Genomic DNA, 25490 nt, shown 5'->3' on the forward strand with positions numbered 1-25490 from the left:
CGCTTAGCAAATTCGTAACATATTATACGTTTATCAAATTCGTAACAAGTCATACAAGTTGTAATGCGTAACATATCATACAAAATGGGTGCTGGACATCCACAAAATAATACATACCATACGAAACGTAAAATATCATGCTAAATGGAATGTCTCGGACTTACGTAAAGAATAATATGAAATGCTCTGAGACCAGGTTGTGTGTTTACACATTTATCACATTTATAGGACGTCTCTATAGTGCAATTGGTAGGTAGCCTAGAGGTTAGAGCGAAGGACTAATAGCCAGAAGGTTGCTGGTTCAAGTCTAGTGGTCTAAAAAATAACTAAAGTGCTGTTATATCTTTTTTCAATATCAATCCTATGATATTATAGGTTCAGGAAGCACCATTGGTGAACAGTATCAAGTCAGTTTAGATAACAGTGGTACTAAGCTGTGAGAGTGTGAGAGAGTTCAGAGCACCCCCCTTCTTTACGGCAAGGCTATTTTGAGAGCCCTCCTGGTAGCCAATGACACTCAACTGTGTCTATAGATGCCTGAGGTAGATAGGGTTACAGCCCTGACCAGCTGTGGGTTTTCAGCCTTAATTGATTTCCGCCTTAGTATTCGTTGTTTTCCGCCTTAGTATATGTTGTTTTCAGCCTTAGTATATGTTGTTTTCAGCCTTAGTATATGTTGTTTTCAGCCTTAGTATATGTTGTTTTCAGCCTTAGTATATGTTGTTTTCAGCCTTAGTATTCATTGTTTTCAGTCTTAGTATTCATTGTTTTCAGTCTTAGTATTCATTGTTTTCAGCCTTAATTGTTTTCAGCCTTAGTATTCATTGTTTTCAGCCTTAATTGTTTTCAGTCTTAGTGTTCATTGTTTTCAGCCTTAGTATTCATTGTTATCAGCCTTAGTATATTGTTGTTTTCAGCCTTAGTATTCGTTGTTTTCAGCCTTAGTATATGTTGTTTTCAGCCTTAGTATATGTTGTTTTCAGCCTTAGTATTAATTGTTTTCAGTCTTAGTATATGTTGTTTTCAGCCTTAGTATTCATTGTTTTCAGTCTTAGTATATGTTGTTTTCAGCCTTAGTATTCATTGTTTTCAGCCCAAGTATTCATTGTTTTCAGCCTTAGTATATGTTGACTGTTTTATGTTGACACACTGTGACTGTTGGAGGCTTTGCGTATTTTGACCAACTGAATTGACAGATACTGGAATCTTAATAAGGTACTGTGTTTTGTTTTTGTGTTTGACAAACTGAGTTGACAGATACTGAAAGTTCAACGAGGTACTGTTATGTGTTTACATGGTCTTGGTACTTTTTAGGTAGCTAAATGACTAACTAGCCTATGGTAAGTGAAAATATATCTGAAGCAGTAGGCTTGTAGTGTTGGCATGACATCTTAAACTGCCACACATTCCTGTAGGGTAGAGATCCTTCTGGAAGGCTTTGTGGTCTCAAAATCACTCACTGTTTTGCTCGGTAGTACTTTGCAGTGGAGAGTTAGAGATTGACATTGTGTGTGTGTGTGTGTGTGTATGCCTGCATATGTGTGTGTTATATGAACAGTCTCTACTCCCAAGCCATAAGACTGCTAAATAGTTAGTTAAAGTGTTAACCAAATAGCTACCTGGACTATCTGCAATGACTCTCTTTACACTAACTCTTTTGACTCATCACTGCTGCTACTGTTTACTATCTATCCTGTTACCCCTACCTACAGTATACTGTTGTTACTGTTTATTATCGATCCTATTACCCCTACCTACAGTATACTGTTGTTACTGTTTACTATCTATCCTGTTACCCCTACCTACAGTATACTGTTGTTACTGTTTATTATCGATCCTATTACCCCTACCTACAGTATACTGTTGTTACTGTTTATTATCTATCCTGTTGACTAGTCACTTTATCCCTACCTATATGTACATATCTACCTCAATTACCTTGTACCTGTGCACATGGACTCAGTACTGGTACTCTGTGTATATAGCCAAGTTATCCTTGACTCAGTACTGGTACTCTGTGTAAATAGCCAAGTTATCATTGACTCAGTACTGGTACTCTGTGTAAATAGCCAAGTTATCCTTGACTCAGTACTGATACTCTGTGTAAATAGCCAAGTTATTGTTTCTCATTGGGGATTTAAAGACCGTCAGGAAGCATTTCACTGTTAGTCAGCAGGGTAGGCGGCAGGGTAGCCTAGTGGTTAGAGCGTTGGACTAGTAACTGGAAGGTTGCAAGTTCAAATCCCCAAGATAGTGTAACAGATGTGAAACGGCTAGCTTAGTTAGCGTGGGCGCTAAATAGCGTTTCAATCAGTGACGTCACTTGCTCTGAGACCTTGAAGTAGTAGTTCCCCTTGCTCTGCAAGGGCCGTGGCTTTTGTGGAGCGATGGGTAACGATGCTTCGAGGGTGACTGTTGATGTGTGCAGAAGGTCCCTGGTTCGCGCCCGGGTATGGGCGAGGGGACGGTTTAAATTTGTACTGTTACATTGGTGCCGTTGACCCGGATTACTGGTTGCTGCGGAAAAAGGAGGAAGGTCAAAAGGGGGGTGAGTGTAACGGATGTGAAACGGCTAGCTTAGTTAGCGTGGGCGCTAAATAGCGTTTCAATCAGTGACGTCACTTGCTCTGAGACCTTGAAGTAGTAGTTCCCCTTGCTCTGCAAGGGCCGCGGCTTTTGTGGAGCGATGGGTAACGATGCTTCGAGGGTGACTGTTGATGTGTGCAGAAGGTCCCTGGTTCGCGCCCGGGTATGGGCGAGGGGACGGTCTAAACTTGTACTGTTACACTGACAAGGTACAAATCTGTCGTTCTGCCCCTGAACAGGCAGTTAACCCACTGTTCCTAGGCCGTCATTGAAAATAAGAATTTGTTCTTAACTGACTTTTTACATTTGATTTAGATTTTGTAACTTTTTTTCTGTGCTGGTGTTTGTCTCATGCCAGCCGTGTGATGTTGGACGTCCTGATAATAGGCGGAGGACCCCAGGCCCTGACCCTGGCCACCCTGCTGTCCTGTCCAGACCAGGCCCTGTCCCCACCTCCCCCCAACACAGACATCCTCCAGGGGATCCAGCTCAGCCAGGGCAGGGCCAAGACCAGCCGCTCTAAGAGCAAGAGAAGAGGAGCTACCAGTGAGGATAACTACACTGCAGCTCAATGTTTTAACGTGGGCTTTTCATAAAGGGCCCAGATGAAGCCTGTTCCCAGACTAAAGAGTAAATGTTTATTAAAAGGATCGTCAGGGGCTCGACGTCGGCGTGATCTGGTCCAGGAAAACATCCCAGAAAGTAGACCAATGTTTTTCCTCACATTTTGGCCTTTCTTGATTTCAGTTAGGAGAGACATTCCTCTCTAATCTCCCTACACATATAGTGTACAGCATGCTGTTGGTGCTCTCTGTTTGACATGTCTCTAATCTCTCCCCATCCCCATGACAACAGCCAGCTGAGGAGCAGGCCACTCCAAGCCGGGCCCAGATCCAGTCTCTAGGCTAAAAAGAAAATCTCCATTGAAAGTGGTTTTTAGTCGAGGTTGAAGGTGTAGGCTTAATTTGACTGTATAGACTGTATTTGAGTCTCTCCAGTTCACACCGTTCTGCTGGCGATGCTGTCTGGTTGACAGGTGTGTAATATCTCCCAGGACAGCAGACAGCCGAGCCGGAGGAGCAGGCCGCTCCAGACCCAGAGTCAGTTACATCCTGCCCTCCGCTGGCCTTCAGAGTGGTGGACTCATACGGAGCATGGACCTCGCTGTGGGAGAGCCAGTTCAGAGCACTCAACATCCCTCACCTTCGCTCACACACCCTGGTGCACACAGACCCACTCAATAAGGTACATCCCTCACCTTTGCTCACACACCCTGGTGCACACAGACCCACCCAATAAGGTACATCCCCCACCTTCGCTCACACACCCTGGTGCACACAGACCCACTCAATAAGGTACATCCCTCACCTTCGCTCACACACCCTGGTGCACACAGACCCACTCAATAAGGTACATCCCCCACCTTCGCTCACACACCCTGGTGCACACAGACCCACTCAATAAGGTACATCCCTCACCTTCGCTCACACACCCTGGTGCACACAGACACACACACACACTCAACAAGGTTGATGGTCCCTGCTGTAGGGTTGAATGAATGGTTCCTTCTGGACAACGCGAGTTGAGGTCACTTCAGTTTTCAATCCAGTCAATTCAGGCAGTGTACTTGTTTTTGCCTATAAGCCCTTTGTCTTGGTTCCTCCCAGAGGGCTTTGCAGGAGTTTGTTCTGGAGAAGGATCGGACAGCGGAGCTACACTGCCTCCCTGATCACACCTTCATTCTGGATGAGAACGCCTTCTTCAACGACATGCGTCTGGGCCAGAAGGACAGGAGGAGACTGAGCAGCAGCAGAGGCCTACAGAAGAGCCTGTACTTTAGCCTGCCAGGCACCAGGCTCAGTGTGGACTTCTTCATGCAGCAGGTCGGAGATGGAGATGCACGCTGGCCGTGGCTTGAGTTGAGTTGAAGTGAAAAGGCACCATACCATCATTGGGGTGAATTCCATTTCAGTTCAGTCAATTCAGGAAGTAAACTGAACTTCCAATTGGAATTGAAATGGAATTGACCCCAACCCTGCACCATACTAAACATACTATGTGAGTCCCTCCACTACACAAAATTGTGCAATAACAGTGATGCTTCTCTGTGTGACACAAGTAGGACTTACCTGGGAGTGGTCAACTAACCCTCCTGCTGGAGAGCTACTGGGGTTGCAGGCTTTTGTTCCAGACCTGCACTAATACACTTGATGACTACTAATGATAGTGAATGTGAGTTTTACAGTGAATGCTTGCTCTATTGTAGGGTTTATGTACAGTTGCAAGAAAAAGTTTGTGAACCCTTTGGAAATTCCCGGATTTCTGCTCCAATCTCATCTCATTGATTGGACTCCAGGTTAGCTGACTCCTGACTCCAATTAGCTTTTGTAGAAGTCATTAATACCTCTTCGGGCTAGGGGGTGGTATTTTCACGTCCGGATGAAAAGCGTGCCCAAAGTAAACTGCCTGCTACTCAGGCCCAGAAGCTAGGATATGCATATAATTGGTAGATTTGGATAGAAAACACTCTAACGTTTCTAAAACTGTTAAAATGATGTCTGTGAGTATAACAGAATTTAGTTGGCAGGCGAAACCACAAACCATCCAGGGATTTTTTATTTAGAGCTCACTCTCTTTTCAATGGGTTTCTATGTGGGTCTAGATTTCTAAGGCACTTGCTTGCAGTACCTATCGCTTCCACTGGAGGTCAACAGTCTTTAGAAATTGGTTGATGTTTTTCCTTTGAGTAATGAAGAAGTAGGGCTGTTCAGATCGAGGGTCGAGTCTAGTGTACTGTTGTGGTTGGGGCCCGCGACCCAAAAGCTCGCTCCACATTGTTTTTATCCGCTATTGAACACAGTTTATCCCGTCTTAAATTGTATCGATTATTTACGTTAAAAACCTAAAGTTGTATTAGGAAAGTTGTTTGAAATGTTTGGATCAAGATTACAGGTAATTTATTAGATATTTTGTAGTCATGTTGTGTAAGTTGGACATTTTGGATATATAAAGACAGAATTAATCGAACAAAAGGACCATTTATGATGTTTATGGGACATATTGGAGTGCCAACAGAACAAGATCTTCAAAGGTAAGCATGAATTATATAGTTTTGTGTCGCGCCTGGCGGGATGAAATATGATTGTCTGTGTTTGTTTGATGGGATGCTGTCCTCAGATAATAGCATGGTTTGCTTTCGCCGCAAAGCCTTTTTGAAATCTGACACAGTGGCTAGATTAGCAAAAAGTTCAGCTTTAATTTGGTGTGTTGGACTTGTGAATGTATGAAAGTTAAATATTTTTAATATTTTTTTTTGAATTTCGAGCTCTGCCATTTCACCGGATGTTGTCGAAACATTCCGCTAGCGGAATCCCTAGCCGTAAAAGGTTTTAACCTAGCGTTTTCCAACCTACACTGTGAATGTTTAAATGATGTATTCAATATAGACAAGATGAATACAATAATTTGTGTTATTAGTTTAAGTACACTATGTTTGTCTGTTGTTGTGACTAAGATGAAGATCAGATCAAATTTGATGACCAATTTATGCAGAAATCCAGGTACAGTTGAAGTCGGAAGTTTACATACACTTAGGTTGGAGTCATTAAAACTAATTTTTCAACCACTCCACACATTTCTTGTTAACAAACTATAGTTTTGGCAAATCGGTTAGGACATCTACTTTGTGCATGACACAGATCATTTTTCTAACAATTGTTTACAGACAGATTATTTCACTTATAATTCACTGTATCACAATTCCAGTGGGTCAGAAGTTTACATACACTAAGTTGACTGTGCCTTTAAACAGCTTGGAAAACTCCAGAAAATTATGTAATATCTTTGGAAGCTTCTGATAGGCTAACTGACATAATTTGAGTAAATTGGAGGTGTACCTGTGGATGTATTTCAAGGCCTACCTTCAAACTCAGTGCCTCTTTGCTTGACATCATGGAAAATCAAAAGAAATCAGACAAGATTTCAGAAAATCTTCAGAAAAAGAATTGTAGACCTCCAGAAGTCTGGTTCATCCTTGGGAGCAACTTCCAAACACCTGAAGGTACCACGTTCATCTGTACAAACAATAGTACGCAAGTATAAACACCATGGGACGACGCAGCCGTCATACCGCTCAGGAAGGAAACGCGTTCTGTCTCCTAGAGATGAACGTACTTTGGTGCGAAAAGTGCAAATCAATCCCAGAACAACAGCAAGTGACCTTGTGAAGATGCTGGAGGAAACAGGTAAAAAAGTATCTACAGTGCCTTGCGAAAGTATTCGGCCCCCTTGAACTTTGCGACCTTTTGCCACATTTCAGGCTTCAAACATAAAGATATAAAACTGTATTTTTTTGTGAAGAATCAACAACAAGTGGGACACATTCATGAAGTGGAACGACATTTATTGGATATTTCAAACTTTTTTAACAAATCAAAAACTGAAAAATTGGGCGTGCAAAATTATTCAGCCCCTTTACTTTCAGTGCAGCAAACTCTCTCCAGAAGTTCAGTGAGGATCTCTGAATGATCCAATGTTGACCTAAATGACTAATGATGATAAATACAATCCACCTGTGTGTAATCAAGTCTCCGTATAAATGCACCTGCACTGTGATAGTCTCAGAGGTGCGTTAAAAGCGCAGAGAGCATCATGAAGAACAAGGAACACACCAGGCAGGTCCGAGATACTGTTGTGAAGAAGTTTAAAGCCGGATTTGGATACAAAAAGATTTCCCAAGCTTTAAACATCCCAAGGAGCACTGTGCAAGCGATAATATTGAAATGGAAGGAGTATCAGACCACTGCAAATCTACCAAGACCTGGCCATCCCTCTAAACTTTCAGCTCATACAAGGAGAAGACTGATCAGAGATGCAGCCAAGAGACCCATGATCACTCTGGATGAACTGCAGAGATCTACAGCTGAGGTGGGAGACTCTGTCCATAGGACAACAATCAGTCGTACATTGCACAAATCTGGCCTTTATGGAAGAGTGGCAAGAAGAAAGCCATTTCTTAAAGATATCCATAAAAAGTGTTGTTTAAAGTTTGCCACAAGCCACCTGGGAGACACACCAAACATGTGGAAGAAGGTGCTCTGGTCAGATGAAACCAAAATTGAACTTTTTGGCAACAATGCAAAAAGTTATGTTTGGCGTAAAAGCAACACAGCTCATCACCCTGAACACACCATCCCCACTGTCAAACATGGTGGTGGCAGCATCATGGTTTGGGCCTGCTTTTCTTCAGCAGGGACTGGGAAGATGGTTAAAATTGATGGGAAGATGGATGGAGCCAAATACAGGACCATTCTGGAAGAAAACCTGATGGAGTCTGCAAAAGAACTGAGACTGGGACTGAGATTTGTCTTCCAACAAGACAATGATCCAAAACATAAAGCAAAATCTACAATGGAATGGTTCAAAAATAAACATATCCAGGTGTTAGAATGGCTAAGTCAAAGTCCAGACCTGAATCCAATTGAGAATCTGTGGAAAGAACTGAAAACTGCTGTTCACAAATGCTCTCCATCCAACCTCACTGAGCTCGAGCTGTTTTGCAAGGAGGAATGGGAAAAAATGTCAGTCTCTCGATGTGCAAAACTGATAGAGACATACCCCAAGCGACTTACAGCTGTAATCACAGCAAAAGGTGGCGCTACAAAGTATTAACTTAAGGGGGCTGAATAATTTTGCACGCCCAATTTTTCAGTTTTTGATTTGTTAAAAAAGTTTGAAATATCCAATAAATGTCGTTCCACTTCATGATTGTGTCCCACTTGTTGTTGATTCTTCACAAAAAAATACAGTTTTATATCTTTATGTTTGAAGCCTGAAATGTGGCAAAAGGTCGCAAAGTTCAAGGGGGCCGAATACTTTCGCAAGGCACTGTATATCCACAGTAAAACGAGTCCTGTATCGACATAACCTGAAAGGCCGCTCAGCATGGACGAAGCCACTGCTCCAAAACCACCATAGAAAAACCAGACTACGGTTTGCAACTGCACATGGGGACAAAGATTGTACTTTTTGGAGAAATGTCCTCTGGTCTGATGAAACAAAAATAGAACTGTTTGTTTATAATGACCATTGTTATGTTTGGAGGAAAAAGGGGGAGGCTTGCAAGCCGAAGAACACCATCTCAACCGTGAAGCACGGGGATGTCAGCATCATGTTGTGGGGGTGCTTTGTTGCAGGAGGGACTGGTGCACTTCACAAAATAGATGGCATCACGAGGACGGAAAATGATGTGGATATATTGAAGCAACATCTCAAGACATCAGTCAGGAAGTAAAATCTTGGTCGCAAATTCCAAATGGACAATGACCCCAAGCATGCTTCCAAAGTTGTGGCAAAATGGCTTAAAGACAACAAAGTCAAGGTATTGGAAGGGCCATCACAAAGCCCTGACCTCAATCCTATAGAATATTTGTATGCAGAACTGGTAAAGCATGTGCGAGCAAGGAGGCCTACAAACCTGACTCAGTAACACCAGCTCTGTCAGGTGGAATGGGCCAAAATTCACCCAACTTATTGTTGGAAGTTTGTGGAAGGTTCCCTGAAACGTTTGACCCAAGAAAAATAAGGCAATGCCACCAAATACTAATTGAGTGTATGTAAACTTCTGACCCACTGGGAATGTGATGAAAGAAATAAAAGCTGAAATAAATCATTCTCTCTACGATTATTCTGACATTTCACATTCTTGAAGTGGTGATCCTAACTGACCTAAGACAGGAAATGTTTACTAGTATTAAATGTCAGGAATTGTGAAAAAACTGAGTGTAAATGTATTAGGCTAAGGTGTATGTAAACTTCTGACTTCAACTGTAATTCCAAAGGGTTCATATACTGTTTCTTGCCACTGTAGTTGTTCATTAAAATCTATGAACTTGTGATATATAGTGTAACATGTGTGTGCCTGTAATCTATTAGCCATCCACTCAAATCACCCAGAGCAAAATAACTATACAACAACAATACTCTATCCAGGTGGACAAATACGGCCTGGACAGTGTCCTGACAAAGGGCACAGTGGACAGACTGACCCCTGTGATGTCAGAAGGAATTGTGACATCATTCAGGGTATTCCTTCAGAACGGGGACGTCCTCGAGGCAAGGCGGGTAGTCATGGCGACCGGGCCGACCCGTGCCCAGATGGCCAACATTCCTTTCTGGGTGTCGTCCATAGCGGAGAGCTACCCTGAGGAACGCCTGCAGCACACCGTGCAGCTCATGCACCACCACTCACGGTCAACACGGCAACAGGAACCAAGAAGCCAGAACCAGGAACAGGAAGAGAGTTCTTCTTCTCTCTCATCAGGTCGGTTGAGATGAGAATACTCTGCTATTGATAGCTATCTGTATAGATGGACCATATGTCTCCACATGATACTGTACTATAATGGCCTCTCCTGGTGTTGAGGTGACATGACACTGTACAATAATGCCCTCTCCTGGTGTTGAGGTGACATGACATGACACTGTACTATAATGCCCTCTCCTGGTGTTGAGGTGACATGACATGACACTGTACTATAACGCCCTCTCCTGGTGTTGAGGTGACATGACATGCTGTCAAGCCAAAGGCTGCAATACTGTAATATCACACTGACTGGGCATCTGTTTGAGTTATCAAATGTATAAATTAACTTAATTACTTAGTACTTATTTGTGTTGGACATTCTGTTCCTGTTAAGAATCAGTGGGGTGTCACTAACTCTGTCTCCATCCAGCAGGTCTCTATGGGGTGTCACTAACTCTGTCTCCATCCAGCAGGTCTCTATGTGGTGTCACTAACTCTGTCTCCATCCAGCATGGTGTCACTAACTCTGTCTCCATTCAGCATGGTGTCACTAACTCTGTCTCCATCCAGCAGGTCTCTATGTGGTGTGTGAGCCTGGCCAGAGGGTGGTGGTGGTTGGTGGAGGCCTGACCAGCGCTCACGTCATCTCCATCGCTCTGCAGCAAGGAGCCAGTCATGTGACCTGGGTGATGCGCAAACACTTACAGGTCTGTTTCTGTTTAAATCTATGGCCATATGTCCCAATTATCTTTCCTTCCTCCCGAAGTGGAAACTTGTTAGTTCTGGGAATTATCACATAGGAACTTCATTTGGAGGATCTAGGAGGTTTTAATATGCTTTTACATTTGTAGCACAAACCATTGTTTTGAAAACCATGGTGAAAATTGCTTTTTTAGACCTGTATATGCCTCCTGTAAGACCCTATGATCTGTGAACCGTACATGATACTGTCACGCCTTCCACCGAAGGTGGCTCCTCCCCCTGTTCGGGAGGCGCTCGGCGGTCTTCGTCGCCGGCCTACTAGCTGCCACCGATCCCTTTTCTTTTTCGTTTGGTTTTGTCTGTCTTGTGTTCACCTGTGTCTAGTTTAGGCTAATCAGTGGGGTATTTCATCTCGCCCTACCCTCTAGGTTTTGTCTGTCTTGTGTTCACCTGTGTCTAGTTTAGGCTAATCAGTGGGGTATTTCATCTCGCCCTACCCTCTAGGTTTTGTCTGTCTTGTGTTCACCTGTGTCTAGTTTAGGCTAATCAGTGGGGTATTTCATCTCGCCCTACCCTCTAGGTTTTGTCTGTCTTGTGTTCACCTGTGTCTAGTTTAGGCTAATCAGTGGGGTATTTCATCTCGCCCTACCCTCTAGGTTTTGTCTGTCTTGTGTTCACCTGTGTCTAGTTTAGGCTAATCAGTGGGGTATTTCATCTCGCCCTACCCTCTAGGTTTTGTCTGTCTTGTGTTCACCTGTGTCTAGTTTAAGCTAATCAGTGGGGTATTTCATCTCGCCCTACCCTCTAGGTTTTGTCTGTCTTGTGTTCACCTGTGTCTAGTTTAGGCTAATCAGTGGGGTATTTCATCTCGCCCTACCCTCTAGGTTTTGTCTGTCTTGTGTTCACCTGTGTCTAGTTTAGGCTAATCAGTGGGGTATTTCATCTCGCCCTACCCTCTAGGTTTGGTCTGTTTTGTGTTCACCTGTGTCTAGTTTAGGCTAATCAGTGGGGTATTTCATCTCGCCCTACCCTCTAGGTTTGGTCTGTCTTGTGTTCACCTGTGTCTAGTTTAGGCTAATCAGTGGGGTATTTCATCTCGCCCTACCCTCTAGGTTTTGTCTGTCTTGTGTTCACCTGTGTCTAGTTTAGGCTAATCAGTGGGGTATTTCATCTCGCCCTACCCTCTAGGTTTTGTCTGTCTTGTGTTCACCTGTGTCTAGTTTAGGCTAATCAGTGGGGTATTTCATCTCGCCCTACCCTCTAGGTTTTGTCTGTCTTGTGTTCACCTGTGTCTAGTTTAGGCTAATCAGTGGGGTATTTCATCTCGCCCTACCCTCTAGGTTTGGTCTGTCTTGTGTTCACCTGTGTCTAGTTTAGGCTAATCAGTGGGGTATTTCATCTCGCCCTACCCTCTAGGTTTGGTCTGTCTTGTGTTCACCTGTGTCTAGTTTAGGCTAATCAGTGGGGTATTTCATCTCGCCCTACCCTCTAGGTTTTGTCTGTCTTGTGTTCACCTGTGTCTAGTTTAGGCTAATCAGTGGGGTATTTCATCTCGCCCTACCCTCTAGGTTTTGTCTGTCTTGTGTTCACCTGTGTCTAGTTTAGGCTAATCAGTGGGGTATTTCATCTCGCCCTACCCTCTAGGTTTTGTCTGTCTTGTGTTCACCTGTGTCTAGTTTAGGCTAATCAGTGGGGTATTTCATCTCGCCCTACCCTCTAGGTTTTGTCTGTCTTGTGTTCACCTGTGTCTAGTTTAGGCTAATCAGTGGGGTATTTCATCTCGCCCTACCCTCTAGGTTTTGTCTGTCTTGTGTTCACCTGTGTCTAGTTTAGGCTAATCAGTGGGGTATTTCATCTCGCCCTACCCTCTAGGTTTTGTCTGTCCTGTGTTCACCTGTGTCTAGTTTAGGCTAATCAGTGGGGTATTTCATCTCGCCCTACCCTCTAGGTTTTGTCTGTCTTGTGTTCACCTGTGTCTAGTTTAGGTTATTAGTGGGGTATTTCATCTCCCCCTACCCTCTAGGTTTTGTCTGTCCTGTGTTCACCTGTGTCTAGTTTAGGCTAATCAGTGGGGTATTTCATCTCGCCCTACCCTCTAGGTTTTGTCTGTCTTGTGTTCACCTGTGACTAGTTTAGGCTAATCAGTGGGGTATTTCATCTCGCCCTACCCTCTAGGTTTTGTCTGTCTTGTTGTTCACCTGTGTCTAGTTTAGGTTATTAGTGGGGTATTTCATCTCCCCCTACCCTCTAGGTTTTGTCTGTCTTGTGTTCACCTGTGTCTAGTTTAGGCTAATCAGTGGGGTATTTCATCTCGCCCTACCCTCTAGGTTTTGTCTGTCTTGTGTTCACCTGTGTCTAGTTTAGGTTATTAGTGGGGTATTTCATCTCCCCCTACCCTCTAGGTTTTGTCTGTCTTGTGTTCACCTGTGTCTAGTTTAGGCTAATCAGTGGGGTATTTCATCTCGCCCTACCCTCTAGGTTTTGTCTGTCTTGTGTTCACCTGTGTCTAGTTTAGGTTATTAGTGGGGTATTTCATCTCCCCCTACCCTCTAGGTTTTGTCTGTCTTGTGTTCACCTGTGTCTAGTTTAGGCTAATCAGTGGGGTGTTTCATCTCGCCCTACCCTCTAGGTTTTGTCTGTCTTGTGTTCACCTGTGTCTAGTTTAGGTTATTAGTGGGGTATTTCATCTCGCCCTACCCTCTAGGTTTTGTCTGTCTTGTGTTCACCTGTGTCTAGTTTAGGTTATTAGTGGGGTATTTCATCTCCCCCTACCCTCTAGGTTTTGTCTGTCTTGTGTTCACCTGTGTCTAGTTTAGGTTATCAGTGGGGTATTTCATCTCGCCCTACCCTCTAGGTTTTGTCTGTCCTGTGTTCACCTGTGTCTAGTTTAGGCTAATCAGTGGGGTATTTCATCTCGCCCTACCCTCTAGGTTTTGTCTGTCTTGTGTTCACCTGTGTCTAGTTTAGGTTATTAGTGGGGTATTTCATCTCCCCCTACCCTCTAGGTTTTGTCTGTCTTGTGTTCACCTGTGTCTAGTTTAGGTTATTAGTGGGGTATTTCATCTCGCCCTACCCTCTAGGTTTTGTGCAAGATTGTTTGTGTTACCGTCGTTGGCTTGGGTTGCGGTTTTCTCTGTTAAGCAGGTTTATTTCACAGGACTGTTTTTCCAGCACGTTAGTTTAGTCAGAGGAGTGTGTTCCTCCGTTTTCCACTAGACTGGGTTCCTGTTTTCTAGTGGCTGCTTTTGTGGTCCTCTACCTTGTTGGTGGACCAGTAAATAAAACGCCCTTCTTGAAATTCTTGCTCTCCTGCTCCTGACTCCACACCCACCTCTCCTAGGGAGATACTGACAGATAGACAACATCTTGGTCTCCTGCTCCTGACTCCACACCCACCTCTCCTAGGGAGATACTGACAGATAGACAACATCTTGCTCTCCTGCTCCTGACTCCACACCCACCTCTCCTAGGGAGATACTGACAGATAGACAACATCTTGGTCTCCTGCTCCTGACTCCACACCCACCTCTCCTAGGGAGATACTGACAGATAGACAACATCTTGGTCTCCTGCTCCTGACTCCACACCCACCTCTCCTAGGGAGATACTGACAGATAGACATCATCTTGGTCTCCTGCTCCTGACTCCACACCCACCTCTCCTAGGGAGATACTGACAGATAGACAACATCTTGCTCTCCTGCTCCTGACTCCACACCCACCTCTCCTAGGGAGATACTGACAGATAGACAACATCTTGGTCTCCTGCTCCTGACTCCACACCCACCTCTCCTAGGGAGATACTGACAGATAGACAACATCTTGGTCTCCTGCTCCTGACTCCACACCCACCTCTCCTAGGGAGATACTGACAGATAGACAACATCTTGGTCTCCTGCTCCTGACTCCACACCCACCTCTCCTAGGGAGATACTGACAGATAGACATCATCTTGGTCTCCTGCTCCTGACTCCACACCCACCTCTCCTAGGGAGATACTGACAGATAGACAACATCTTGGTCTCCTGCTCCTGACTCCACACCCACCTCTCCTAGGGAGATACTGACAGATAGACATCATCTTGGTCTCCTGCTCCTGACTCCACACCCACCTCTCCTAGGGAGATACTGACAGATAGACATCATCTTGGTCTCCTGCTCCTGACTCCACACCCACCTCTCCTAGGGAGATACTGACAGATAGACAACATCTTGGTCTCCTGCTCCTGACTCCACACCCACCTCTCCTAGGGAGATATTGACAGATAGACAACATCTTGGTCTCCTGCTCCTGACTCCACACCCACCTCTCCTAGGGAGATACTGACAGATAGACAACATCTTGGTCTCCTGCTCCTGACTCCACACCCACCTCTCCTAGGGAGATACTGACAGATAGACAACATCTTGGTCTCCTGCTCCTGACTCCACACCCACCTCTCCTAGGGAGATACTGACAGATAGACAACATCTTGGTCTCCTGCTCCTGACTCCACACCCACCTCTCCTAGGGAGATACTGACAGACAACATCTTGGTCTCCTGCTCCTGACTCCACACCCACCTCTCCTAGGGAGATACTGACAGATAGACATCATCTTGGTCTCCTGCTCCTGACTCCACACCCACCTCTCCTAGGGAGATACTGACAGATAGACATCATCTTGGTCTCCTGCTCCTGACTCCACACCCACCTCTCCTAGGGAGATACTGACAGATAGACATCATCTTGGTCTCCTGCTCCTGACTCCACACCCACCTCTCCTAGGGAGATACTGACAGATAGACAACATCTTGGTCTCCTGCTCCTGACTCCACACCCACCTCTCCTAGGGAGATACTGACAGATAGACAACATCTTGGTCTCCTGCTCCTGACTCCACACCCACCTCTCCTAGGGAGATACTGACAGATAGACAACATCTTGGTCTCCTGCTCCTGACTCCACACCCACCTCTCCTAGGGAGATACTGACAGATAGACAACATCTTGGTCTCCTGCTCCTGACTCCACACCCACCTCTCCTAGGGAGATACTGACAGATAGACAACATCTTGGTCTCCTGCTCCTGACTCCACACCCACCTCTCCTAGGGAGATACTGACAGATAGACATCATCTTGGTCTCCTGCTCCTGACTCCACACCCACCTCTCCTAGGGAGATACTGACAGATAGACAACATCTTGGTCTCCTGCTCCTGACTCCACACCCACCTCTCCTAGGGAGATACTGACAGATAGACAACATCTTGGTCTCCTGCTCCTGACTCCACACCCACCTCTCCTAGGGAGATACTGACAGATAGACAACATCTTGGTCTCCTGCTCCTGACTCCACACCCACCTCTCCTAGGGAGATACTGACAGATAGACAACATCTTGGTCTCCTGCTCCTGACTCCACACCCACCTCTCCTAGGGAGATACTGACAGATAGACAACATCTTGCTCTCCTGCTCCTGACTCCAAACCCACCTCTCCTAGGGAGATACTGACAGATAGACAACATCTTGGTCTCCTGCTCCTGACTCCACACCCACCTCTCCTAGGGAGATACTGACAGATAGACAACATCTTGGTCTCCTGCTCCTGACTCCACACCCACCTCTCCTAGGGAGATACTGACAGATAGACAACATCTTGGTCTCCTGCTCCTGACTCCACACCCACCTCTCCTAGGGAGATACTGACAGACAACATCTTGGTCTCCTGCTCCTGACTCCACACCCACCTCTCCTAGGGAGATACTGACAGATAGACATCATCTTGGTCTCCTGCTCCTGACTCCACACCCACCTCTCCTAGGGAGATACTGACAGATAGACAACATCTTGGTCTCCTGCTCCTGACTCCACACCCACCTCTCCTAGGGAGATGCTGACAGATAGACAACATCTTGGTCTCCTGCTCCTGACTCCACACCCACCTCTCCTAGGGAGATACTGACAGATAGACAACATCTTGGTGTCATTACTCTCTTCGTAGAGTGCTCTAAAATATGGAGTATTTATATCCGTATTTAATATAGTATGTCTATATTGTGAACTACAATTTTACACATTAATTTATTCAACATTATAACTAATAATATCAATAGCTCAAAAGTACCCTTTTAGATTTTGTTCATTTGTAGACATGTTGTTTAAATATATACTCTGGAAATACATCACATCTCCAGAGTCCCCGTGTTAAGAGAATGTTATAGTCAGACCACCATGATCTCCAACCCCAAACCCCTCTGCCTCGGTCCTCTCCCCCAACTGAAGCAGTTTGATGTTGAGAGAATGTTATAGTCAGACCACCATGATCTCCAACCCCAAACCCCTCTGCCTCGGTCCTCTCCCCCAACTGAAGCAGTTTGATGTTGAGAGAATGTTATAGTCAGACCACCATGATCTCCAACCCCAAACCCTTCTGCCTCGGTCCTCTCCCCCAGCTGATGCAGTTTGATGTTGAGAGAATGTTATAGTCAGACCACCATGATCTCCAACCCCAAACCCCTCTGCCTCGGTCCTCTCCCCCAGCTGAAGCAGTTTGATGTTAAGAGAATGTTATAGTCAGACCACCATGATCTCCAACCCCAAACCCCTCTGCCTCGGTCCTCTCCCCCAACTGAAGCAGTTTGATGTTGAGAGAATGTTATAGTCAGACCACCATGATCTCCAACCCCAAACCCCTCTGCCTCGGTCCTCTCCCCCAGCTGAAGCAGTTTGATGTTAAGAGAATGTTATAGTCAGACCACCATGATCTCCAACCCCAAACCCCTCTGCCTCGGTCCTCTCCCCCAGCTGAAGCAGTTTGATGTTAAGAGAATGTTATAGTCAGACCACCATGATCTCCAACCCCAAACCCCTCTGCCTCGGTCCTCTCCCCCAACTGAAGCAGTTTGATGTTGAGAGAATGTTATAGTCAGACCACCATGATCTCCAACCCCAAACCCTTCTGCCTCGGTCCTCTCCCCCAGCTGAAGCAGTTTGATGTTAAGAGAATGTTATAGTCAGACCACCATGATCTCCAACCCCAAACCCCTCTGCCTCGGTCCTCTCCCCCAGCTGATGCAGTTTGATGTTGAGAGAATGTTATAGTCAGACCACCATGATCTCCAACCCCAAACCCTTCTGCCTCGGTCCTCTCCCCCAGCTGATGCAGTTTGATGTTGAGAGAATGTTATAGTCAGACCACCATGATCTCCAACCCCAAACCCCTCTGCCTCGGTCCTCTCCCCCAGCTGAAACAGTTTGATGTTAAGAAAATGTTATAGTCAGACCACCATGATCTCAAACCCCAAACCCCTCTGCCTCGGTCCTCTCCCCCAGCTGAAGCAGTTTGACGTGGGTGACGTGGAAAGCCTGGTGGGCCGGTACTCCCATGTGGAGCATGGCATCAAGATGGACGGCCTGGCCTACCTGCGCCAGTTCTACAACGAGAGCAGCGTCCATAAGAGACTGGCCATGATCAGACAGGCCAGGAAGGGAGGGGCAGTTACACCTGAGGCCTACGCAGCCCTGCAGCCCTACATCCAGACTGGACAGCTGTCTGTCCGAGCATATTGCCAGGTACAGAAATAACAAAAATATAGTAATGCTGCTAGTCAGAATAATACTGCTAGTAAATAGATATCAATAATATAGTAATGCTACTAGTCAGAATAATACTGCTAGTAAATAGATATCAATAATATAGTAATGCTACTAGTCAGAATAATACTGCTAGTAAATAGATATCAATAATATAGTAATGCTACTAGTCAGAATAATACTGCTAGTAAATAGATATCAATAATATAGTAATGCTACTAGTCAGAATAATACTGCTAGTAAATAGATATCAATAATATAGTAATGCTACTAGTCAGAATAATACTGCTAGTAAATAGATATCAATAATATAGTAATGCTACTAGTCAGAATAATACTGCTAGTAAATAGATATCAATAATATAGTAATGCTACTAGTCAGAATAATACTGCTAGTAAATAGATATCAATAATATAGTAATGCTACTAGTCAGAATAATACTGCTAGTAAATAGATATCAATAATATAGTAATGCTACTAGTCAGAATAATACTGCTAGTAAATAGATATCAATAATATAGTAATGCTACTAGTCAGAATAATACTGCTAGTAAATAGATATCAATAATATAGTAATGCTACTAGTCAGAATAATACTGCTAGTAAATAGATATCAATAATATAGTAATGCTACTAGTCAGAATAATACTGCTAGTAAATAGATATCAATAATATAGTAATGCTACTAGTCAGAATAATACTGCTAGTAAATAGATATCAATAATATAGTAATGCTACTAGTCAGAATAATACTGCTAGTAAATAGATATCAATAATATAGTAATGCTACTAGTCAGAATAATACTGCTAGTAAATAGATATCAATAATATAGTAATGCTACTAGTCAGAATAATACTGCTAGTAAATAGATATCAATAATATAGTAATGCTACTAGTCAGAATAATACTGCTAGTAAATAGATATCAATAATATAGTAATGCTACTAGTCAGAATAATACTGCTAGTAAATAGATATCAATAATATAGTAATGCTACTAGTCAGAATAATACTGCTAGTAAATAGATATCAATAATATAGTAATGCTACTAGTCAGAATAATACTGCTAGTAAATAGATATCAATAATATAGTAATGCTACTAGTCAGAATAATACTGCTAGTAAATAGATATCAATAATATAGTAATGCTACTAGTCAGAATAATACTGCTAGTAAATAGATATCAATAATATAGTAATGCTACTAGTCAGAATAATACTGCTAGTAAATAGATATCAATAATATAGTAATGCTACTAGTCAGAATAATACTGCTAGTAAATAGATATCAATAATATAGTAATGCTACTAGTCAGAATAATACTGCTAGTAAATAGATATCAATAATATAGTAATGCTACTAGTCAGAATAATACTGCTAGTAAATAGATATCAATAATATAGTAATGCTACTAGTCAGAATAATACTGCTAGTAAATAGATATCAATAATATAGTAATGCTACTAGTCAGAATAATACTGCTAGTAAATAGATATCAATAATATAGTAATGCTACTAGTCAGAATAATACTGCTAGTAAATAGATATCAATAATATAGTAATGCTACTAGTCAGAATAATACTGCTAGTAAATAGATATCAATAATATAGTAATGCTACTAGTCAGAATAATACTGCTAGTAAATAGATATCAATAATATAGTAATGCTACTAGTCAGAATAATACTGCTAGTAAATAGATATCAATAATATAGTAATGCTACTAGTCAGAATAATACTGCTAGTAAATAGATATCAATAATATAGTAATGCTACTAGTCAGAATAATACTGCTAGTAAATAGATATCAATAATATAGTAATGCTACTAGTCAGAATAATACTGCTAGTAAATAGATATCAATAATATAGTAATGCTACTAGTCAGAATAATACTGCTAGTAAATAGATATCAATAATATAGTAATGCTACTAGTCAGAATAATACTGCTAGTAAATAGATATCAATAATATAGTAATGCTACTAGTCAGAATAATACTGCTAGTAAATAGATATCAATAATATAGTAATGCTACTAGTCAGAATAATACTGCTAGTAAATAGATATCAATAATATAGTAATGCTACTAGTCAGAATAATACTGCTAGTAAATAGATATCAATAATATAGTAATGCTACTAGTCAGAATAATACTGCTAGTAAATAGATATCAATAATATAGTAATGCTACTAGTCAGAATAATACTGCTAGTAAATAGATATCAATAATATAGTAATGCTACTAGTCAGAATAATACTGCTAGTAAATAGATATCAATAATATAGTAATGCTACTAGTCAGAATAATACTGCTAGTAAATAGATATCAATAATATAGTAATGCTACTAGTCAGAATAATACTGCTAGTAAATAGATATCAATAATATAGTAATGCTACTAGTCAGAATAATACTGCTAGTAAATAGATATCAATAATATTAATACTAATGTGACCCCCAGGCACACACAACCTCTGTTCACCCTCTCTACTGTGACCCCCCCCCCCCCCCCCCCCCCATGCACACACAACCTCTGTCCACCCTCTCTACTGCGACCCCCCCCCCCCAGGCACACACAACCTCTGTCCACCCTCTCTCCACAGAGAACTAACTAACGTTTGGAACTAACGTTTGGAACTAACGTTTGGAACTAACGTTTGGAACTAACGTTTGGAACTAACATTTGGAACTAACGTTTGGAACTAACGTTTGGAACTAACGTTTGGAACTAACGTTTGGAACTAACATTTGGAACTAACGTTTGGAACTAACATTTGGAACTAATGTTTGGAACTAACATTTGGAACTAACGTTTGGAACTATAAAACAACACAATGTGGTGAAAGAGAGAAAGCAGAGCCAAGGTATTCACGACCTGTTGTGTTCTACAGGTGACTGAAGCTAAGTGGTGCTATGAAAGCCAGGTGTGGAGACTGTCACTGTGTGGACAGAATGGCTGTGAGACTTGGACTGGGGACAGGATATGGCTGGCTACAGGATGCAAACTGGACGTCAACCAAGACCCTATGCTCTCTTCTGTCATCAAGGAATTCCCTATTCAGGTGTGCTGCTATCACATCATATCTCAACCTCTGCAAGAATCTTTCATGTATCTTTAATCAAATCTGTGTCCACAAAATGACTATACTTCTATACTATACGACAGTGGTGTAAAGTACTTAAGTAAAAATACTTTAAAGTACTATTTAAGTATTTTTTGGGCGTATGTGTACTTTACTTTACTATTTATATTTTTTTACTACTTTTACATTTACTTCACTACATTCCTTAAGAAAATATTGTACTTTTTACTCCACACATTTTCCTTGACACCCAAAAGTACTGGATACATTTTGAATGCTTAGTAGGACAGGAGAATAGTCCAATTCACGCACTTATCAACCGAACATCCCTGGTCATCCCTACTGCCTCTGATCTGGAGGATTCACTAAACAGAGAACATCCCCGGTCATCCCTACTGCCTCTGATCTGGCAGACTCACTAAACAGAGAACATCCCTGGTCATCCCTACTGCCTCTGATCTGGTGGACTCACTAAACAGAGAACATCCCTGGTCATCTCAACTGCCTCTTATCTGGAGGACTCACTAAACAGAGAACATCCCTGGTCATCCCTACTGCCTCTGATCTGGTGGACTCACTAAACAGAGAACATCCCTGGTCATCCCTACTGCCTCTGATCTGGTGGACTCACTAAACAGAGAACATCCCTGGTCATCCCTACTGCCTCTGATCTGGCAGACTCACTAAACAGAGAACATCCCTGGTCATTTCTACTGCCTCTGATCTGGCAGACTCACTAAACAGAGAACATCCCTGGTCATCCCTACTGCCTCTGATCTGGTGGACTCACTAAACAGAGAACATCCCTGGTCATCTCAACTGCCTCTTATCTGGAGGACTCACTAAACAGAGAACATCCCTGGTCATCCCTACTGCCTCTGATCTGGTGGACTCACTAAACAGAGAACATCCCTGGTCATCCCTACTGCCTCTGATCTGGTGGACTCACTAAACAGAGAACATCCCTGGTCATCCCTACTGCCTCTGATCTGGCAGACTCACTAAACAGAGAACATCCCTGGTCATTTCTACTGCCTCTGATCTGGAGGATTCACTAAACAGAGAACATCCCCGGTCATCCCTACTGCCTCTGATCTGGCAGACTCACTAAACAGAGAACATCCCTGGTCATCCCTACTGCCTCTGATCTGGTGGACTCACTAAACAGAGAACATCCCTGGTCATCTCAACTGCCTCTTATCTGGAGGACTCACTAAACAGAGAACATCCCTGGTCATCCCTACTGCCTCTGATCTGGTGGACTCACTAAACAGAGAACATCCCTGGTCATCCCTACTGCCTCTGATCTGGCAGACTCACTAAACAGAGAACATCCCTGGTCATCTCTACTGCCTCTGATCTGACAGACTCACTAAACAGAGAACATCCCTGGTCATCTCTACTGCCTCTGATCTGACAGACTCACTAAACACACCTGATTTGTTTGTAAATTATGACTGAATGTTGGACAAGAAAATGGTGCCATCTGGTTTGCTTAATATAAGGAATTTAGAAGGATTTACACTTTTAATTTTGATACTTAAGTATATTTTAAACCAAACATTTTTATACCGTCACTGAAGTAGATTTTACTGGGTGACTTTTACTTTTACTTGAGTCATTTTCTATTAAGGTATCTTTACTTTTACTACAGTATGATAGTTGGGTACTTTTTCCTATAATACTATAATACTATACTAATATACTACTATACTATACCACCATACTATACTATACTACTATACTATGGGGTACTGCCATACTATACTATACTACTATGGTATGGTCTGCTACTACACTATACTACTATACTAATATAGGCTACCACTACACTTTAGGCTACTACTATACTTTACCACTATACCATAGGCTACTACTATACTATACCAAACTATACCATACTATACTACTATAGGCATCTACAATACTATACTATAGGCTACTCCTAGACTACACTACTATACTATAGGTGACTACTACACTACGCTACTACACCCCACTACTATAGGCTACTACACCCCACTACTATAGGCTATTACCATACTATACCATACTACACTACTATACTATTATATTATAGGCTACTACTATGCTATACTACTATACTATACTACTATAGGCTACTACTATGCTATAGGCTACCTCTATACTATACTACTATACTATAAGCTACTACTATACTATACTTCTATACTATAGGCTACTACTATACTAATATAATATAGGCTACTATACTATAGGCTACTACTATACTATACACATATACTATCATAATATAGGCTACTACTATACTATACTATTATAAGCTACTACTATACTATAGGCTACTACTATACTATACACACATACTATACTAATATAGGCTACTACTATACTATACCACTATGGGCTGCTACTATAATATATGCTACTACTATACTACGCCACAATACAACTATACTGTCGGCTACTACTATACTATACTACTATAATATACTACTATAGGCTACTACTATAATACTATACTACTATAGGCTACTACTATGCTACTATACTACTATAGGCTACTATTATACGATACTTTAGGCTACTATACTATACTACTATAGCCTACTACTATACTATGCCACACTATGCCATACTATACTACGATAGGCTACTACTATACTATACTATAGGCTACTTCTATATGGCTATAATATACTACTATATGCTACTGCTATACTAAGCTACTATACTATAGGCTACTACTATACTACACTACTACACCATACCACTGTAGGCTATTACTATACTATACTATACTACCATACTACTATATGGTACTATTATACTATAGGCTACTACTACACCATACCATACTATACTAATCTGTTACACTATAGGCTACGACTGTGCTATACTACTATAGGCTACTACTATACTATACTACTATACTATAGGTTACAACTATACTGTGCTACTATACTATACTACTATAGGCTACTACTATACTATAGTACTTTATGCTACTACTATACTATAGGCTTCTCCTATACTATTGTAGGCTCCTACTATTCTATAATACTATAGGCTACTACTATACTACTATACTATAGGTTCCTACTATACTATAGTAATATAGGCTGCTACTATACTGCTGTGGGCTACTACTATACTACTATAGGCTGCTACTATACTACTATATTATAGGCTGCTACTATACTACTATGGGCTACTACTATAGGCTGATACTATACTACTATGAGCTACTACTATACTACTATACTATAGATGGCTACTGTACTACTATAGACTACTATTATACTACTATACTATGTTATACCACTATACTACAGTCACCTGCATTTGATCCAAGTCTAATTACAACGTATCTCAACTTTAGGTCCTGGATGGCTGGCCTTGTATATCTGAGAGCTTGCAGTGGGCTCCAGGCTGTCCTCTGTACCTGATGGGACAGTACACAGCACTTCAGGTATATTGGTATTTTTTGCTAATCACACAAATGAAAACATTTTGTAGAAATAAGAGAATGGAATGTCAGAGGGAGAATATTTCATTCATCTGTATTGCTGTGAATTTGTCAAAGCATTGACAGACACAAGTAATGAAAAAAATGGTAATGGATTAAAAAAGAAGTAGCTTTTCAGGGTTTTGGAGGGGTGGAATGATAACCCAATGGAGTGTTGGCAAAAACGCAGCAGAGCAGGGACAGCCTTTTGATATATTTATAAGCTTGTATTTTCTTTAGTCTTTCAAGGCCGCAATATAGGCTCTGAAATATAGGCAACATATGGCTTGGAAAGTAGACCTATGTGAGAATCTCTTTTGTAGGGTACTTGTCGATAGAGACTCAGTTGGTTATGTAATACTGTACAGTCAGTGTGACTCAGCTGTATTCCCTTTGTTGTCACAAACAGGTTGGTCCGCACGCGCTGAATCTGGCAGGAGGACAGGCTGCGAGCGCGCGCATCGCGAAGGACATAATATTCCAGCACAACCGGAGTGGTTACGGAGGGACAGGGACACAAACCACCGTGGAGAGAGCACACACAGAAGAATACATTCAGCAGATGCACGGGCTGATGTGGTTATGATTAAAGACCTTAGCGCAAGTAATGTTTGGATGTCAAAGGGAGATTTACGCAGCGATAGATCATGGATTCAGCTGCCTTCCTAGCTGAGAATAAACTTCACCTCACCCCTTCCTAGCTCAGAATAAACCCCCCCCCCCCCTCTCCCCTCCTAATAAACTACAC

The 25490-nt window shown here is 42.5% G+C and overlaps 1 protein-coding gene across 2 annotated transcripts; it reads left to right on the forward strand.

Moving 5' to 3' along the window:
• The first annotated feature begins 563 nt into the window (after nt 1–563).
• On the forward strand, nt 564–25474 carry LOC110496985. Of its 2 annotated transcripts, none has more exons than XM_036951562.1 (10): nt 564–1215; nt 2945–3132; nt 3641–3831; nt 4254–4469; nt 9577–9907; nt 10460–10596; nt 17905–18144; nt 21061–21231; nt 24617–24706; nt 25152–25474. In XM_036951562.1, the coding sequence occupies exons 2-10, from the start codon at nt 2952–2954 to the stop codon at nt 25326–25328; spliced, it is 1734 nt and encodes a 577-aa protein (XP_036807457.1). In that variant the 5' UTR covers nt 564–1215; nt 2945–2951; the 3' UTR covers nt 25329–25474. The 2 variants fall into 2 exon arrangements, with proteins under 2 accessions (XP_036807457.1, XP_036807458.1); XM_036951563.1 differs by having other exon boundaries at nt 10463–10596.
• The last annotated feature ends 16 nt before the right edge of the window (nt 25475–25490 follow it).

This window comes from Oncorhynchus mykiss, chromosome 18, assembly GCF_013265735.2.
Source record: "Oncorhynchus mykiss isolate Arlee chromosome 18, USDA_OmykA_1.1, whole genome shotgun sequence".
Classification (NCBI taxonomy): Eukaryota; Metazoa; Chordata; class Actinopteri; order Salmoniformes; family Salmonidae; genus Oncorhynchus; species Oncorhynchus mykiss.